At 59.0% G+C, this 19274-nt stretch overlaps 1 protein-coding gene across 2 annotated transcripts; it reads left to right on the top strand.

Annotated features, from left to right (window-relative positions):
• Positions 1 to 3792: 3792 nt before the first annotated feature.
• Positions 3793 to 18593, top strand: TMEM51 (transmembrane protein 51). Of its 2 annotated transcripts, XM_075172089.1 has the most exons (4): positions 3793 to 4028; positions 4180 to 4274; positions 15651 to 16108; positions 17387 to 18593. In XM_075172089.1, exons 3-4 carry the CDS (start codon positions 15768 to 15770, stop codon positions 17796 to 17798), a joined length of 753 nt encoding a protein of 250 aa, XP_075028190.1. In that variant the 5' UTR covers positions 3793 to 4028; positions 4180 to 4274; positions 15651 to 15767; the 3' UTR covers positions 17799 to 18593. The 2 variants fall into 2 exon arrangements, with proteins under 2 accessions (XP_075028190.1, XP_075028191.1); XM_075172090.1 differs by lacking the exons at positions 3793 to 4028; positions 4180 to 4274 and adding an exon at positions 6167 to 6220.
• The last annotated feature ends 681 nt before the right edge of the window (positions 18594 to 19274 follow it).

Genomic DNA, 19274 nt, shown 5'->3' with positions numbered 1-19274 from the left:
CGGTGCCTCTGGCCGGGAGCGCTGCAGCCGCCCCGGGAAATGCAGGGGACACTGCAGCCACCCCGGTGACCCTTGTGCCCGCTGTGGCTCCCCACTGGCCAAAGGCTTGTGTATCCGGTTGACTTCTGTTGCCCAAAGTCAGCGAACCCCCCGCAGCGCTCCTGGCTGAAAGTAGGAATTGCCCGTGCCTCGAAGATGAAGCAAGCAGCCAAATAAGCGCAATGCGAGGTAGTTTTTAAGACCAGGGTGTGTTTATTTTAGGTCTGACTCGCGGTGTTTTGTGCACTTCGCACCGATAACTGTGCAGACGGAGTCACAAACGTGTTTCCCCGGCGAGGACTTTAGACCAAGAATGGAAAATACCCTATCGCCGCTCACGAGGTGTTATGCCGGGACGGCCGGGTGCCCTGCAGAGGGGGGCACCTGGGGACCGCTGCGCTCCTTTACCGGCGCATAAGGAAGCCGTGCTGGTCCGGGCATTGCAACCGAAGCCGTGTTTACCCGTCGCACCGCGGCCGCGGACGGATAACCTGTAGGTCAGGAGCGGGTTTGAGAGGCTGCAGCAGGAAAGCAGGGGGGAGTCCTGGGGAGGTTTCCTGCCTTGGCAGTGGCTCGCCCCATCGCTTTAGGCAGGTGATCTCTCCTCCCTGGGACTTACCTTTTGCATTAAAGAGATAAACCTGTGTACGTTAAACACCTGAATAAATTGTCAGGATGGTTGGTGGGTTTTGAGACGTGGTCGGTCACAGACTGTGGGTGATGGGGGCCACAAACGGTGGCATCTCTGCAAACACTGGTGTCAAGGGCTGCCACTGAGGCTACTGATTTATTGCTCGCGATCGCTGAAAATTTGGAAATGTCCCTGTCATTTATTCCCCCATTTTCAGTGTTTTCCTTGAAGTTGTCTTCTAGTCTGGCTGCTTTGCGTGTACGAAGCCGATGCTGGAAATGCCTTTCTGAGTCCTTGGCTGCGCAGCCCAGGGGACGTGGCAGTACCCGAAAGCATCCCTCGCCACAGGCATCCCGCGTGGCCTTTGGGACGTCCCACTCTGCCGAGTGAGCGTGGGTCCTGCAACTGTCTCCCGCTTCAGCCCCAACCTGGTGCAGCCACGAGCACCGGCAGCAGCGCAGGCTGGGCTGCTCTGCTCCATCCGACCGGGACACCAGAGCTGCCATCAGGCCCCGTATCCAGGTAATACGGTTTCCTTGGAGTTTTCTCATCGCTGGTGAGTGATTTCCCAGCATTTTCCCTTTCCCAGGCACAAGCCGTCGCTTGCCATCTGCTCCTGGTTCTGCAAAGCTACGTTAAACTTCTGCTCAGCCCTTTTAAACATCCAGCCACACGGCACCACGGCAGCTCCTCTTTTCCAGCCCTGTTATCCTCAAGCCCTGGATCTCGTATTCCCACGCCCTCCCTTGTCCTGACCAAGCCACTCGCTTCCCCATGGCACAAACCAGGACACAGAAGCCCCAAGGAAAATGAAGAAGTTCCTCGACCCCCTCCCACGCGTTGCACTGGCAGCGAGGGGGGGGTTTGTCCTGCCCAGCCAAGCTGCGCTTTGGCAAGGCAGGGCTAAGCCGGAGCATCGCCGAAGAGGTGCAGCAGCCCCCGGATCGGCGCCAGGAGGAATTGTTCTTCATGCAGCAGCTTTACTTACGCCGTTTTCCAGGCTGCGGACATGCGCGTGCTTGAAATGGCAGACGGCGACCTGGCGTGGTGGTTAGACTGGTTGTACCGGAACCACCGTCCTCTACGCCGCGTCCCGGCAGCCCCCAGGGACGCCCACTGCCTGCGCCGCCTCGGAAGCGCAGTCCCGGCGTGAAGGGCCGCGCAGGGGCAGAGCTGGCTCCTCGCCTCGCCGGGGAGGTGCCGGCAGGTCGCATCCTTCCCCGAGGATCGTGCCAAGCAGGAGCGTGCGGAAATGCCTCCTGGGCTGCCGCTTTTGCTCGGTTTTTCCACTTGCACGGCAGGTTCCCAGCCTGCAGCCTTGGCAGGGGCTCTCCAAATCGGGGTATAGATACCAAGGCATGGGGAAGGGAGATACCAGTATAGACCAGTGCCTGTGGGCTGGGAACTGGGATCTGAGAGTGAAGCCCGCAGCCGGGCAGGGAGCCCATCCCACAGCAGACTGGGATGGACTTTCATCCCAGGGGCAAAGCCGGGACTCTGCCGTGTTCCACGTCCCCACGGGAAAAGTGCCTGGGCTGGAGCGCGGGGCCGGGAATTTGGAGCCAGGCTGCGGCTGGGAGCAGAAGGCCGCGGCACGGCCACCAAAGCCAGCTTGCCGGTGCAGATGGCTGCGGCGCGGCTGCTCCCCAGGCAGATGGTGTGCCTGGCAAACATTGTGCTCCTGTTTACCCATGCGCCGGCAGCCGCGGCGAGCGAGGAGCCGGGCGCCTTGTGTTGTCAGTGCTGGGGAAGGGGCTGGATGCGGCCCCCGAGGGCAGGTTGCGTGCAGCGTGTCGGGACTCGCCACCACAGGGGTTTTGCCCCCAATCTGTGCAACGGGGCTGCACCAGCCCTCGCTTCACGTGAGTGTTACGACGATTAATTAGCACAGCCAGGGAGGGATCATGTAAGCGGTACTCGGGCTGCCCCGGGCCCCCCTGTTTTGTTTTCCTGTGCTCGTTGCTGGTGCAGCTTTGCAGGCTTTGTACAGAAATTCACCTCCCCCGCTGCCAGCAGCCGGTGACCTGCTCGTGGAGGGGTGCAAGTGCCCGGGACACGACTGTCCCCCAGCCCGGGGAGGGGGGAATCAAACCTCCCCCCTCCTGAAAGGCTGTGCTGTCAAGGGAGGGGGTGGCTCAGGGGTGGTGGGACTGGGGAGACGGAGGGAGTAGAAACCTGAGCATCCTTCCCAGGCCCAGTTGTGTTGTATTTCTGGTGCTAATTAACTGTAGAAAATAACTCCCTGTATTAATATACATATGCAGTCTGGTGGCTCTGCTGACCTGACTCAAATGGATGGGCTTCTCCTCTTTCAGCACAAGCCACCCGGCCGCAGGTATCCAGGAGTGGCCTGTCACCCGGAGCAGTGGTTTTGGCTCGCTGTTGGAAGGGTTTGAAGGAATCCTGGGACGCGGCTGCACTCTGGGCTGGGCTTTGCAGCAGTGATTTTAACGTACGTGTTGAGCACCTTCCTTTGAGCAGAAAAAAGCAGGGGAAAACTGCTGGTGACCGATTTCTGCCACTAACGCAGGGTAACATGAGTTGCTGGCATCTGCAGCAAGCACCAGGGCATCAAATGCCCCTCTGAAAGGCCCTTTTGTTGCCTGCTGATGGCTCCCAGTGGGGCTCCTGTTTCCTCCTTGGTGTTCCTGTGCAAGCAAAGTCTTTATCCCACATATTTGGCTGGATAAACACCCCTGAGAGGTACCAGCCTGCCCCAGACTGGGCAGTGAGTGTTTGCAAGTCGAGGATTCGAGCTGCCAGTAGACAAGTACCCATGCCAGGATGGCTGCTATAGTTAGAAAGGCAAATGAGCCTAAGAAATGCATGTGAACGCATTAGCCCATAGCAAAGTGCACGGCGGAGAGGGCAGGTGCGTTAGCAGCCATCCAGGCTCTGCCCTTTGAGGGCTGCGAGCGAGCCCCCTTAATTTAAGGATGGGCAAACCAGTCTGAGTCAGCATCATGAGGGGAGAGGAGAAAGAAATCTGCTCCAAAGGGAACAAGTGAGCAAAGGGAGAGCTGAAATGGCTCGAGCATGCTGACGCAGAAACGTGCAGCCACCTCCGGCTCACCCGGCCCTGCTGCTGCGGAAAAGGCCGTTTCTGGCCAATATTCAGCTTTGCAGAGCGGGAGAGCAGGAACACGAGGAGCCGCTTTATGAATGACCCCTCTGTGCTTGCCGTCTCCGGGGCCCCTCGGCAGGGCGAGTGACCTTGCTCAGCTGGGCTTTCCCGCTGCAGGATCTGCGACTGTCACTGTGTAAAGTGCATTTTCCCCCCCGCTTTCTCGCAGCTGACCTGCAGAGAAGACAACTTCCCGCTATAGCTACTGACTGATGGAGCTGCTCGAGATGACAGGTTTGTGTTTGATACGGAAAGGTGCTGCAGGGAGGGGAAGGAGTGGGGGGAATTTGCCTGGGCGGGTGGCCAAGCTTGAAAATGCAAAACAGTCCATACAAGGAAAAAAAACCCGTACGCAGATATATTTTAAAATTTTTTTTTTTTACAGCACGGCTCTTGAAATCGGTCTGTGATTAGAGAAGGAAGGTATCGTGAGTGGCGAAGGGCAGCACTGCCGTGCACCGGGAGGAGGAGTCGGGGCAGGTGAGTCAGTGGAAAATACCATCGGCTCCATGCGGCGTTGTGCTGGCAGGGAGAGATGCAGGGAAATGGGGGTTTCCACCCGGCATCCCGAGCATCGGTGCCCCCAGGGCAGGGCTGCGGCACACTGACTCACACGAGGGGATGTGACAAGTTGTGTTGGGTTCGTGATAGCTTTTGCCTTCACAAGGACTTGCAGGGCTGACGGACAGGAAAAACTGCAGTGGCTGGTCCAGCCAAGTGTAGCAATGCTGCTTTTTTGCTCGTGGTTGGGAAAAACCCACCCTGAGTGTCATCTCCAACAGAATTTGAGTCCTTGGTGGTGTTTACTGTTAAGGCTGAGCGTGATAAGGGCCTGCAAAAACGCAAGTCCCCACTGCTGCTGGAACGGCAGCCGGGGAGAGGTGACGCTGAACACAGCATTAATTATGGCGGGGTTTGCCAAAACTCAGCTACAGCCTGTGCCGATGATGCCCAGCCTCCAGCTGCACCCCCTGTGCCGCTGCTTATGGAGCGGTAATTTTGTAATTGTTGTATGTATATTGCATGGAAAGATTGTTTAGTTGCATCATAGATATGCATGGAAATGTGCAGAGGTTCCCCGCTTCCCCACCCCCCGGAGCAGCCCACAACCCCAAGCATAACTGCGGCGGTTAATTGTTCGTTAGTAACGTCCTACCAAAGAGGGGGCAGGAGCCGGCGGGTCGGTTGCTGCGGTTCAGCCTGGAAACCACGGGACTGTCTGGCTATGAGGCCAAGGCACGCGGCCAGCAGCCCGGGTGAGGGCCGTACCCGGAACGGCTCTTGCTGGGGAGCGGGTGGTTAACTGGGAGTGTTTATAGAGGGCAGCAAACTGATAAAAGCGCTTTCCAGGTTCATTGCGAACACAAGCCTGGCTTTGTGGGGATGTGTTGGCTTTGCCCTGTGGAACAGAGCGATGAGCCTGAGCAGTTGTGGTTCCTCAAAATGGGGCTTCTGCAAACAGTGCTGGGAACTGCTCGTTTGAGGAAAGGCTCTGCTCGTCGGTACAAGCCGGTTTCATAATGCAGATCCCTCGCTAGCTGGTTTTTAAACTAGAAATGGGTGCTGTGATGCTTGGAGCACCGTGCGGATCCTGCTTGGAGTGGGTGACACAATCTGCAGCCCCAGCTGTGACCCACGCCTGGGAGGAGGTGCGGAAAACCATATAATTTTTATATATCGCATGATGGATTGTAGCAATTGCAGGAAGTAACTGCTGCAGGAGCAGCCTGCGGGGTGCAGGGACCCCCGGGAAGCAGGCAGGCTGGAGTCCGTCCCCTTCGCGCCTGGGTGCACAACTAGCGTGGGAAAAGGAAGAAATTTTGCTTGGTTGCTCCCCTAGCACATCCCTTTCCTGACTAAGCTCGTTGTTGCTGGAAGCGCAGACCTTCTGGAGAAGGGGAACCAAAATCCGCCTGTGCAGTTCCCCCCGACTTTCTGAGAACTTTCGGATAATACCAAATGCAACCACAGCTCCGGAGGGGGGACGGAGGAGAGCGTGTCAGTGGCGGTCAGGACCAGCCCGGCCAGGCTGATGCGATGTAAAGCGCTTCCAGGAGGGCAAATCCCCTCTGCCTCCCCCCGGGCCAGGGCTGCGGGCGCTGTGCGCTCTGTGGCCGCCCACGGCCGGGTGGGAGCCGGGGAGATGCGCAGCGGGAAACGCCTGTGGAGGGGAAGGAGAGGAGGGGGAGGCTGCCGGAGCCCCCCCGGCCCGGGGGTCTCCGCCGGTTTTAGGTGTCCCCCTGCTCCTGCCCGCCTCCAGCCTCCCGCTTTCCAGCGCCGGCTCCCGCTGCGGGTGGGCCGGAGCCGGGCAGCGCTGCCCCGGGCCGCCCCGCCGCCGGGGCCGGGCCCTGCAAGCGCCGCCCCGGGGGGGCAGGGCAGGGCGGACCGGCCCGGCAGGGACCCGCCGCAGCCGCCGCCGCCGGGAGGTACGTGGGGCCGGGCCGGGGGCGGCGGGACCCCCTGCCCCGGGACGGGGCCGGAGCGCTGGGACCCGCCGGGGCGGGCTGGGCTCGGTCCCGCCGTGCCGGGGAGCGGGAGCGGGTCGGGGCCAGGCCTGGGTCGGGCGGGCTCGGTCCCGCGGTGCCCGGGGCGGGGGACGGGACCGGGTCAGGCTTAGAGGACCGGGCTGGGCTCGAGCCAGGGCGGGGGCAGGACCCGGTGCAGTGCTGGACCCCCAGCTGCCCCCCCCGCACCCGCTGGAGCCCCAGCAGCGGGGCAGCTTGCCGGGGCTGGGACCTGCCTGGCGTGGGGGGCCGTGGGGTCTCTGAGCGTGGCCCACGGGAGCGAGGGGCCTCCAGCCGCTGGCCGGAGCCCACCCGAGCTCGGGAAGGTGAAACCAGCCCTGGGGAGGCTGCGGGGGAAACATCCCCAAACCAGGGTGTGGGCGAGCGGGCGCTAGAGGGTTGGGGTGCCGGGGTTTGGGGAGCGGCGGTGTCATGGGGGTCCGTCCCTGCTGTCACCCGTTCGTCACATGTGGGCTTGGGGCACCTGGTCGGCCCCTGCGGGTAATCGGGGTGGCCTTCCTAAGAGCGGGGAAAAGAGTAGCTGTCCTTTTGGGAAGGATCAGCCCGGTGTCGAGAGCAGGGGAGGCTGCGAGGTGAGCCTCACGCCAAACCCGCCAGTGTCTGCAGCCGGTTCCCACAGACGGCCCCGCGGCAGGGCAGTCGTGTATCACGAGCCCATTGCTCAAAGACGTCAGTCCCCGGGAAGGTGCAAGGGACGGTGCCTGCGCGAGTCTGTTTGGAAAGCAAACAAAGACCAAGAGAAGGAAACCTGCGCAGGGCAGGTCCGTGCCGGGCGGTTTATGACCTGAACACCAGTCACTGGGGTTGCAGTTCTTCCTATCGTGTCATTACTGCAAAAGAAGGAGCGCGTGGAGCTTTAAAGGGCTCCGGCAAATCTGCGAACGTCTCCCAAGTGTTGCTTTAGAAAGAAATCCCACCGTGAAAGCGAGCCCGCAACTGCAGCGGGTGTTCTGCAGCTGGTGAAGCCACGGCCCCCAGCGTGTGCGGTTAGTCACCCTAGGCGTGTGCCGGGTCGGCACACCCTCCTGCACCGTGGTTTTGGGATACGGGCCGTGACAGTCACGATGATTTTAGGAAGCTCCTATCTCTGCCTGCTGCAATGATTAATTCTTGTATTGTCTTGATGGGCATGGGAAGAACCGCCATATCCTGGGGCTTGGAAGGCAAAGTCGGGCAGGAAACCCCGTCAGGTGGGTGTTTCTTGGGGGCTGCGAGTTTCAGTAGCCCGGCGCCGGCGGCTGGGAGGGGAGGAGGCCTGCGGCCCCGCTCCACCTGCGCCAAGCGTGGCCTCTGTCAGGCTTTGAGCACTGGGACTCGTAACTGCTGGGGGGGGGTTATTGACTTCTGCTGACAGCTTTGCCTGGGTGGTTTTTTCCTTCCAAGCCAGTTCTGCATGTTTGTGTGTGTCAGGTGCAATCCCGGTGTGTGTCTTCCCCATACTGACTTAAAAACGGGCTGTCTCGGGAACCACAGTACACCCAGCGCCAGTGCAATAGAAGTAGATTGAGGTGCCTTGCTGCTGCAGAGGTTGCATGCGAGGGAAACCCGTGTCGAGGGTCGCCTGCACCCTGCTGAAGCTCCCCGGGCCTGGGGGAGCAGCGCCTGCCGTCGGCAGTGTGTCCCAAAGCAGCTGTCTGCAAAGACACTGGTATTTGTTTTTTGGAGGTGATGTGGTGGGGGTGAGCGTCTCTGAGCCCAGTGTAGCTGGGTTTGTTGGGAAGCACAGCCACGTGAGCAGAAATCAGCAGTTCTGCAAGCACGTCCCGCGTGAGACGGGCTGCCCTCGGCTTTGCATGGTGGAGCCTAGGTGAGATGAAGCTGCACCAGGAGGTGTGGTCCTGGCTTTCAGCTAACGGGCTCCAGCTGCGGGTGGGCTTTCAGGCTCCTTAAAGCTCCTCCGGCGCAGACCTTGGCCGCTGCTCGGTGGGATGCAGCAGCATTGCATGGCTCTCTGATGTAGCTGAGCATCCTGCAGCCATCCAAGGCCCTGGATGTCTTGGTGTGACGGCCAGAAAGGGAAACCCCCTCAGGTGGCGATGAGGAACGTGTGGGTGTGGGGATGTTGAACCCAGCCCTCAACCGAAATGACTCGGAAGTATGTGAGATGCCTTTGATTTTATCTGTGGGTGGGAAAATCCTCAGGAAGTGCCTGGGGAAGGAGGAATGTTTGGCCGTCAGTGCCCTGAAGGTAGCTGAGTGTCGGTGACGCTCAGCGTGGCTCGGCGCCGTGGCGGTGCCGTAAGGCGCTGCCCGCAGCCACGCTCCCGTGGAGATCCCAGGAGGCCGGGGCCGGGCAGGGCTGTCTGCCGGTGCTCCTGGCCGGAGCCCTGGAGGAGAGATCCCGCTGGCAGCCCAGGTGTGTGTCTGTTTCCTGAACGCGTTTCTTCTTCCCAGTGTATTCCTTAGGCAGAAACTGGTGTCGAGGCTCTGCCGAAGCAGCTGAATATTCTGTGTGAGCCGTGCAGGTAAAGTGCAGCGGCATAATCCCCCGGCAAACCCCCATCCCTATCAAAATACTTGTGCCCGAGTGGCTGAACACTGCTGCTTTGTGCCTGGCCGCCACGCGTCGCTTGGCTGCCCAGCCGGCTCCATCCCTCCCCCTGCGTCGCCCGTCTCTCCCTTTCTGCCCCGTTGGCTCCTCTCTGCCGCCTGCAGCAGGTCTTGTTCGTGGGTCTTGCTCGTCGGAGAAGGCTGTTCGCAAAGTGCCAGGAGAGGCGATGCTGCGTCAGGGTGCAGCGGGATGAAGGACGTTGCTGAAAATCCAGGCTGAGGGTGAGGAAGGCGGCACTGGCGAGGCCGATGGCAGCGTGGCATCCCGGGTTAGTGGCTTGCAGCGAGGGGAGCTCTGGGGAGGGGAGATAAGGCTCCGGAGCGCCCATGGTGTGACAGGAGCTGCTTAAAGCACTCCAGGAGGGCTCCGAGGCAGCAGGAGTGCCAGATTCGGCGTCGGAAGACGTCGGAAGGGCAGATGGATAACGCCCACAAGCACTGGAGGAGAGTGTTATCTGGCACGACACGGGGCGAGGCCACAGACCAAAAACCTCGGGAAGGCCGCTGGGAGGAATGGCTGTATCTCCGGCAGGAAACAGCGGATTAGGAAAATTAAAAAAAAAAAACAAAAACAAAAAAACCACCAAACAAAGGTGCAAAGTGGAGTCAAAAGGCAAGCAGGAAGGAGACTAAGTCAAAGCGCTGGGATTTTCCCAGGCTGGCGTGCTTTCCCAGGCCGGGGTGCACAGGCTAGTCTGGCAATTCAACTCCCTTTTCTAGCCCGAAGAGAGGCGAACGCCCCAACCCCCCATCTCTGGTTTAGCAGAGCCTGGCCGGGAGGCGTTTGGCTGGCACCAGCTCCGTGGGTGAGCCAGGCTCGGGAAAAGCCACGGGATGTTGCTCACACGGTGGGCTGGGACACGGCGAGGGCTCGCCGACCTCCGGCGCTGCTGTGAGTTTGTGCCGGCGCGGTCTCAGTGGCTGCGGCAGAATTATCCCCAGGAATAAATGGCAACGTCCTTAAATATAAATTTAAAAGGACTCTTGGTCTGAGTCCATTATTAGTTTGCAGTAAGCACTGCTCTGATGGCCGTAATGAAATTATGGGGCGGAAAAGAGTCTGGAAGGCAGTTACCCATACCTCGATGGCAAAGTTCAAGCTAATGGCTGTCTGCTGCGTGGTGACGATTAAGGCTCGGTAGATAGGGTTACTGTGGCTTGTGTGATCCGTGCTGGTTCTTAAACCGGTGGCGACTTGATCGCCCGCCTGTGTGCGGAGTTAGGAAGGATGCAGCGGTGGTGGCAGATGCCTTCAGCTGGAGAAGGGCCAGGCGCTGTGTTGTGCAAACGGGGCGTTTTGTGAGCCCCGTCGCTGTTACTCGGCAGCGTGGCTGCGGTGGCCACGGCGGCCACGGCAGCCGGGCGGGCGGATTGCAGCATCCTGAGCCCGGGAGTGGGCCGGGCAGCCTTCGCTTTCCCGTGACACCCTTGTTTTGCAGGAAGCCACAGCGCCGGGGCCCTGGGCTCCCCGCCGGGGTGGGCTGGCGCCGGACCGGCACGGGGGGAGCGCCTTCTGCAGAGTTTTAAGAAAACACTGCTGCTCGCCTGGTGCTGTCTGCAAGAGCGCAATCGAGGAGGAGTTGTTAAAAATAAAAATAAAATAAAAAAGATGGTGAAATAGCTCTTAAAATGTCTGTAGGGAACGCAAAAAGCGATGAACGTGGGTGCATTCCTGTGTACTCTTGGCAGGAAGCGTAAGCAGCAAAATGTGGAAAAGCCCTGATAGTCTGCACGGGGCTGTCCCTCCGGGTCTCTGTATTCCCTGGTGAGAAGCTCTAAAATGGGCTGGGTATCCGTCCAAATGAACAGGAATTGGCCAAATCAGCAGCAGTGATGCTTTTCCCAGCTCAGCTGGATATCTCTAGGTATTTCTCTCGCCACTTTCCCCGCTGGGGCGGGGGAATTCCCCGCATCCCCTGAGCTGCATTTGGCCAGAAGTGTCCCTGCTGCCGGGGCAGGTATAATGCGGGCAGCGAGAAGGGCCAAAAAAAGAGAAAATATTGCCTGAGTCTTAACCTGTTGGTTTTCTGACTCCATGTGGAGTTTTGTGTTGCTGGTGGGTAACGAGGGCTCCGCACAAGGTTACTGCCACTGCAGGAATGAGCTGGTGCGGATGTGCTGCGGTCACCAATTAGCAGGGAAGGGGGTTAATGAGAAGGCTGGCTGGGCATAAGCACGAAGATGACGATAGCGCCCTGCGAAGCCGCTGCTGGAGGAGCTAATGTGGGGCTGTCTGTCCCCTGGGGCCGGGGCCGGGCAGAGCGGTGCAGCCCAGCCGGCTCGGCGTTACCCCCATCTCCGATCATCTCACCCAACCCGGGGCTGGGGCCAAACCCCCCGGGACTTCCAGCCCCACCTCCAGAAGGTGTAAAGCGCTCTCAAAACACCCACGCACGAGCAACTGATCTCCGCTGTTGAGGATTGCTGTTGAAAGGAGCTGGAGGAACTCGTGGCCTTACCTTGGGAAGGGGTGGGTGCTGAACTGCCGCCAGCCCTGGGAGCAGCTTGGGAAAAGGGTGAGCTGTGGCTCCGGTCATCCGACGTAAGCTAACGTGCAGTGGGCTGTAGGCTCTTCGGCTGTTTGGAGAATAGATTCATTTTCCCCTACAATTTTCCAGAAAATTAGTCTGGTGTTTTACAACTGGTGCTGGAGTTGCACCCTGGTTTCTGGAGGCAGGCTCCAAGGGGACGTGTCGCTCCGTGGCGGCATGCTGCGAGCCGTGCATCGTGCTCCGACTCCTCCTCGGGAGCGAGGAAGCCCTGGAGCTCAGTCAAGTGAGCTCGTCCTGTGCCCTGTGACTGCATCGGGGTTTGACCCGTTCCCCGAACTGCAGACTCATCTCCCGCGATCCCGTGACAGAGGTGTTGCTGCTGGAGCGTGAGTGGGAAGGTGATGTCATGGGAGGGGAAAAATCCAAAGGTTGCGGAGGGCAGAGGAGCATGGGTGCCGCCGTGGGCAGCGATGGGTGTCGTGCTTCCTCGTGAGTCACCCGACAGGGTTGGCGTTTCACCGGCAGCACCGGGATGTGGAGCACAGTCCGGGGCTGACTCTGTCGGGGGGGCTGTGTCCCCACCGTGGGACCGTGGTGGCGGAGGGCGGGAGTCTCCTGCGGAGGGCAAGATGCTATCTGCTGCCGCCCCGCCTGCACGCGGTGCCAAAAGCCTTTGGGTTGCGTCCAGGCGTGTTGGCGTGCGGTGCTCGAAGAAAGGGCTTATCCCGAGTCCTCCCGTGCCAAATTAACAGTCAGAAATATCCCAAGAGAAGTCACAAAGCATCCCTTGGCTCTGGCAGCCTGCAGGGAGCCGGTGAGAAGTGCGGGAAGCCCGGGCGAGCGCGGAGGCGGCGCGGGTGCCTCCGGCTTTGCAGCCGCGCCGGTGGAGTTTAATGATTCGGAGATCCTGGTGTAAATCATTGCCAGCGCAGCGCCGGGCCGCAGGCGTGCGTGGGCTGGGGACGAAGGTGGGTCTGGCGGCAGGGAAGACCCCACGCCGCGGGTGGAGGGAAGGGGACGCAGGCAGGCAGGGGCTGGAGGGGGGCTGGAGCACTTGGCCACCACTCGCCCGCCTGATGGAGGGGTGAGGTTGGCAATGGGAGCCCCGGCTCTGTGGCGCTGGCGAGCTGGGGGGGGCAAGAAGAGAGCAGGCTCGCCTGACATGGTGTAAGGACGGTGAGTAAGGGTCGGGTTCTCGGGGCTTTGCACAGTGGGCGAGCGCTCTGGAGCGGTTTTGGTAAACAAATCGGGGGAAATCATGAAGGAAAAATCCCTCGAGGATTATTAAACCGGTGCAACACAGAGCAGGGGATTTCTGTGTTGCTGGATCGGGGAGGAGGGCACTGTACGTGTGCTGCTCCACCGGCTCTGCTCGGGACGGCCGCAGGAGATGCAGTACCGGCCACAGCGAGATTTTTGGGGTGAGTCAGTGGTTGGTTTGGGGCTTCCCTGAACCCTTGAGTTGTGGCACCCTTTCACCGTGCTGACCGGTGTCCATCTCGGGGGGGGGGCTGCCCCTGCTGCTCCAGACAGGGATGCTGGACCCGAGACAGAGGTAGCAGGAGCTCCCTTCTCTGGCCGCTGAAGTCAGGGCACCGGGGTTATTGCTAAAACAGCGATAGGAGCGTGCTCTGGAAAGCCAAAAGAAGAGCTAATGCAATGGAGAGACAGATTTGTATGTCAAGTCTCCTGCTTATTTGTATGTCAAGTCTCCTGCTTTAATCTGATTTGCCTGGGCTGCAGGGCAGCACAGTGAGGGATCTGTGTCAAACTTTCAGTCACAGAGATGATGTAGAAGCTTAAATCCTGCCCGCTTCCAGGGGTGAGGTGCCCAAGGGAAGCCAGAGAGATCAGATCGGGAATGGGCACAGAGGTTTAGACACCACGGGTGAATGTTACCAGCCCTGTGTGTTTTCTGTGCCCACCGTGCGCGCAGCTGTGTCCCAAAGCCATCACAGCAATTTGCAAGTGAAATCTTGGCTGGCCGATGTCTGCTTGTGGAATGCTTCGCCAAATAGCACGGAGATGGGAGCTCATTTGGATCAATATGGAAGGAAAAACCCAACAGCCGCCCAGACGGCCAAGTTTGGAAGACCCAAAATGAGAAGCAGGGGTGCTGATAAATCAGAGCCTCGGTGGTCCTCGCCACAGGCTTGGGCATCACCAGCGCGGCCAGGAGTGGGGACTGGTGCAGCAGAGGGTGGACGAGGGAGGAGGACGTATGATGCACTTTGCCTTGAGCATGGTTTGATGAGCCTGCGCGGTGCAGTGAGCGTGCGGTGAGTTTGCATTGCAGGTGCTCTCCGGAGCAGAAGGGGCTGTTTGGGCAGCGCGGGATGTGGACAGTGCTCTACATAGGCGCTGCTCCCCCCAGTGCGCCCAGTGCCCCGCTGGCAGGGGCGGGCAGGGCACGGGCTGCCAGGCGGGCAGAGAGCAAAGACTTCGTGCAGGAGGGCAGAGGCCGCTCCTGGGACCGGCAGTCGCAGGCTCAGAAGCGCTCGGCAGGATGGGCTGCCGAGTTGTGGTTGCTCTCGGGCTGTTGGTGAAGACCTTTCGGATGTAGCGTTTGCCGCATCCTCAGCAGCTGCTTTCTAGGACCGAATTAAAGGCAGGGGCAGGTTAGGAGGGCAGGGGATGCCTTCCCCAAGGGATGGACGGTGCTGCACGGCAGCAGCCCAGCGCTGGCTCTGGCAGCGGGGCTGGGCACGGCGCTGAACCGTGCCATGGGGAACGGCGGGCTTGCCCCTGCCTGCCTGCCGGCAGCTCCCGTCGGGCAGGGCTTGGCAGCTCGTGTTCGCCCAATAACCCCGGACAGGCCTCGGGAGCGAAGACTTTGCCCTGCCCGGATCTGCACGAATGCCAACAACCCCGATGCGGGGCCAGGGCTGCGCCTGGTGGGGCTGGGACACCCCTCTGTGCTGGGGCACAGACGGCGAGTGGGCTGCGATGGGGAAGTTGCTCTGCAGCTTTCTCCTCTCCTCTCCAGGCTGTGCGTGTGTCTTTTCCTGCAAGCAGCTGGAGCTGGTCTGTTTTCTGGGAATGCTGGTTTATTCTGGCCCTTGACCCTGTGAACTGGGCTTGCACTTGAGCTAAATAAGCAAACGTGAAGCTTGGGACCGTCGAACTGGGCGGCCGTGCTGAAGGGTGAGGGCATATATGGAGACAGCACGCAGCAGCAGCATCTCTGAGGGCGACTTCTAGCACCAACAAGCGTCGAGAAGCCAGGGCTGGGGAGGAAAGGAGAATACCCTGGCACGTTCGCATAGCTGCACGTGGGCTTTGGCGCGTGCGTAGAACTGGGAGGCTGCAAAGGAGGCTGCTGCAAGGCTCGCTCGGGTGGAGATGGGGGAGCTTTGCTGCAGGGGTCCGAGTTACTCGCCTGTGGTTTGCAGGAAGGGGTTGCGCTCGCAGCTGCCATCTTCGCAAGCCGAGGTCAGGGAGGCGAGCGGCCAAGCGATGCGGTTCCGTGTGTTTATTTTTGGAAAGCGAGCACATCTGGTCCTGGCGACTCAGAAAACGCAGACACTCAGTCGAGGCGGTGGAGGAGGAGTTCCCACCCTAGCCTGCTGCGGTCAGCGGGATGCAGCCAGGGGACTTGCTGCCAGCGTGTGTTAGTCCGGGGTGGGCAAGCGCTGGCCAGAAGCAAGCCAGGGGCTGCACCGAGGGCTGGCTGTCGGAGCAACCCTTGCCGGCAGCAGTCGGGGGAAGCCGCAGGGTTGGCTTGGCTGGGAGAGCGGCACTTTTGCTTTCTCTTCTCCGGGCAGGGAGGCGTTGCAGGGCAGGCAGCCAGCGCTGCAAGCAGCCCTGCTCCATCTCGAACAGGGGGAACAGAGAAGTGTACAGCTAGAGATTTGTTTCTGAGCGGTTTCAGGTTAGTTTGCATGGACAGCGGCTGCTTGTCTAAGGCAGCGCAGCTCCGTAAAGCAGGGAGCGTTTCTATAAGCAGTGAACTTTTTTTGGTGGCGTTTTTTTTGGTGCCGTGAAGAGATCAGTTATTGTGCTCCTAAGGATGGTTAATCTAAGTCCTTAGCAAATGTTAGTAATCTGGTTTTTTCCTAGGGTTGGTGGATATTACAGCCGAGAAAATAGCAAAGGGTTGCGGTGAGAATGGCCAGCAACGATCCTGCTGCTGACTGCCGTGTTATGTCCTGCCGTGCTCTCCCAGGCGCGGTGGAATTAGATTTCCAGCATTAGTGGAATAAAATGATGTTATCGTGGCCACTGAAATGGTAGCTGCATAGCCTTTGCATCCCGCCGTGCACTCACCATCGCTTTCCGTCTCTTCCCAGAGCTTGCCGCCTGCCGTGGGAGGGGACCGCACGCATGCTAGCAGGCTTGCACCCCCCCCGACCCGAGCCATGCTGTGAGGTGGGGGCAGCCCGGCCGGCCAGCCAGCAGCAGGAGCGATGGCCCAGTCTCGGGCCAACGGCTCGCACTACGCCCTGACGGCGATAGGGCTGGGGATGCTCGTTCTCGGCATCATCATGGCCGTCTGGAACCTCGTCCCCGGCTTCGGCCCCGCCGACCAGCCCGCCGCCCACGCTGGGAACAGCAGCAAGCCCGACCGCGGCACCGGAGGCATTTTGAAGAGCAAGACCTTCTCGGTGGCGTATGTGTTGGTGGGGGCGGGCGTGCTGCTGCTGCTGCTCTCCATCTGCTTGAATATCCGGGACAAGAAGAGGCAAAGCGAAGACATTGCTCGCGTGCAGCACCAGGCATCGGCAGAGCCCTCGCACCAGGAGGACAGGTGAGCCTTTTTGGGGAAAAAGGGAGCGGGAGTGTAGGAATGAAACTAAGAGCTGTTATCCTTCCTCAAGGAGGTCAGGAGCAAGGAGAGTAAGTCTGATAGCAGACTTATAATAATAAAGGCAAGCATGTGTCGTGGTTTATGGTTCAAATATGGAGATCAGGAAGGAATGACTCCAGCTGTATTTACGGTGCTGTAGGTGAAAGGGAGCGTTGTTTGTGTGTAAGCTGGGGTCTGGATGGAGCCGTGGCCAAGCCAGCGTTGCTGAGCCGTGCCACTCCTGGCTTCGTCAGTGCAGGAGCAGCTGAGAGGTAACGCTGGAGCGGTGGTTAATGGTTAACGCAGAAGAGCAGGATCGCTGCTGCGAGCCAGGCAGGCCGAGCGAGGGGCTGCGGAGGGAGAGGAGCAGGAGATGTAGGGCGGGCTGTCTCGCTGGGTGCAGCCGAGCAGCCTTTCAACTGCAGCGGCTGGAAATGGAGTTTAGACCCGGTGAAAGTCCGCAGGGCTCTCCTGTTTGCTCGGCGAACTCCAATGAGCAGAGCAAAGGCTGCTGCCGCAGCAGGCACGGTCTGAACAAACACAGGGCGCAGGAGGAGTCCCCGGCGTCTCGGCAGCGCGGGGAATCGGCGCGGTCCCCGGTGCAGGGACCTGTGCCTGTGCAGAGAGAGGCGGGGGGCGTTGGGACAAGGTGGGGTGTGAGGTAGCAGGAGGAGGCGATGGCTCTGCTGGCTGCTGCCTAGGGAGTGCTGCGGGGGAGAGCTGCCATCGGTGACTGCAGAGAACTACTCTGTGTGCACATCCTCCCAGAAAACTGTTCTTCCCTATTAGATTGTAAAGGTACCTTCATAATGCAGAAGAAATGCTAAGTATACCTGTGCAGGCTGAATCTCTAGGCATTAAAACTCAAAGTAGATACCCAACCCGAAAGATATCTGAATGGCAAAGAGAGAGGGGTGATGTCCCTTTCAAATGTATTTTGACTGATTGTTGAGAGGGGAGGAGAGAAATCGGTGTTCTGCTGGGGGAAGAAATCACTGCTGTGCAATAGAAAAAGAGGTTTTGCGGGGAAAGAAAGTGATGAGCAAAGACGGACATGTGTCTGAATATAGGTGGGGTTGTGATCTGTTCTGTCAAACAAAAAGGCACTGGTATATAATGTAGAAGGGCAAATAATTTGTTAAGGTTTTGAGGGGGGAGGTGGTTTTATTCTCTCCATCCCCTACCCACAGTGAAGCTGAAATGACGTGCTACTCATAGCTTTAATTTTTTCCCCTCTAGTCAAGAAGAGGATGAAGACGTGTCTTCCCAGTACTACGTCCCCAGCTACGAGGAGGTGATGAACGCAGGCTACTCTGAGCCCAGGGACTCGGACAGGAGCAACAGGATCAGCGTCTCCCTGCCCTCCTATGAATCGCTGACGGGGCTCGACGAAAGCACCCAGCCGCAGGGAGCCACCGGCGCAGAGCCCGGCACGGAGCGGCAGCCCGGCCGGCACAGCTCGCGCCTGAGCAAGCGCCTGAAGCCGCTGAAGGTCCGGAGGATCAAGTCGGAGAAGCTGCACCTAAAGGACATCAGGCTAAACCTCACGGAGGGGAACAGCACCGCCCCTATCACGATAGAGCCACTGACCCCTCCGCCCAAGTACGAGGAGATCCAGGAGAAAGCACCAGAGAGCCAGCAAATTACTTAAAAAAGAGGAATCTATGATGCTGCTGGGGTTTTTTTGTTGTTTGTTTTTTTTTTTTTTAAAAAACCCACACTAAGAGGAGGGGCTTGGTCTGTGGGTGCAGAAGAGGTCAGGGATCCCTGGAAGCTGCGATGTGGAGGACACGATGGGTGCGTAGCGCTGCGGCACGGGGGCAGGACAAGCTTTCTCCGGGTTGGGGTTTTACAAAAGACCGTGGGGAAAGAAACCTGAATGCCAGTAAGTCTGCTGCTCTGAAGTAAATGAAGGCTGGAAGTACCGAAAGTGTAATTTGTGGTGTTTTACATAAGGAGCACCCAATATATCTTCTCACCTCCTCTCCCCCTTGCCCCCAGCAAGACTTTTCCAAGCCACCAAACTGATATTGAACAAGGGTTTTCCAAGTGGGAAAGGGAAACGTTCCTTTTGTTTTGGTGCCTTTTCTTCCTGAGTAAGGGAAACCACGTTGCCAGCGCAGCACAGCAGCTTTCCCCTGCTCCCTTCTGGGCTTGGGATGGTGGCCCAGGGCGCACAGAACCCAGCTCCTGCCAAGGTCTGTGCTTGCTGGTGGGAAGTGGGATAAAACAGGCCCTGTGCTCAGGGAGAGGATGGATTTCTTGCCTCAGTTGCTTTTTCTGTTGTGTTTTGTGCTCCGATGCGAAGGACGGTCTGTTTGAGGCAAGTGGATAAACGCAGGGGGTTGGGAGCTGAGTGCACCTCTGCCTGGGGGTGTGGGGGGTGAAATGACTGCTGAGCATGCTGTGCGAGCAGACCTGTTCTAAATAAATATTTTGTACATTGTGTTTGTGTGTGTGTGCCCTCGTGCGCGGTTGGCCCTTCCCACGGTTTGCCAGCCGGAGCGGTGTGAAATCAGTCGGCTGTTTTAGGGTGGATGCAGCTCCAGGGGCATCGCGCCCACGCGCTGCCTCCCAGGCTTCCAGCAAAGCGATCGACGACACAGTCGTCAGCATGTTCAGCCACGGGCTCCCTCAAACGGTTTGAACCTTGACGGTGTGGGTGGAGAGCAGAATCTCCCATGAATTTGTAGCAGATGTCTGCCCTCTGCCTCTGGGCTGCCGATACGGCTGTGGCTTTGTTGGTATGATGCTGATATAGATGTAGGTAAGGACCGTTCCACAGAGGTTGACTTGGCAATATGGTTGATATAAGGTACGAGAGGAGTGCGAGTGACCAAAACGAAGACAAAGAAGAGATGCCGGTCCAAATCCATGTAACAGTTTATCGTGTTAGTTATTATTTCGTATTGCATCTCATAATTTCTGTTGTTGTATCACAGGAGTTTCACTTTGCTGTGCCCCAAGGCATGATCTCAGATGGGCGAAATAACATCATTAAATAAGGGACTCCCTTATTGAAGAGAAGGTAAAAAATAGTAGAAAAATATACCCCAGACTGAGGGATTTGGGGCGGGGGGTCCCATGTGGTTCCTGTTGAGGGGCTGGAAAGGTGGTGCAGCTCCTT

This window comes from Calonectris borealis, chromosome 23 (genome assembly GCF_964195595.1).
Source record: "Calonectris borealis chromosome 23, bCalBor7.hap1.2, whole genome shotgun sequence".
Lineage (NCBI taxonomy): Eukaryota > Metazoa > Chordata > Aves > Procellariiformes > Procellariidae > Calonectris > Calonectris borealis.
This window is presented reverse-complemented; position numbering and strand designations above follow the sequence as displayed.

Coding starts and splice junctions, on each gene's coding strand:
- TMEM51 (XM_075172089.1), top strand. CDS start 15,768: ATGGCCCAGTCTCGGGCCAACGGCTCGCACTACGCCCTGACGGCGATA. Junction 16,109..17,386: donor CCCTCGCACCAGGAGGACAG/GTGAGCCTTTTT, acceptor TTTCCCCTCTAG/TCAAGAAGAGGATGAAGACG.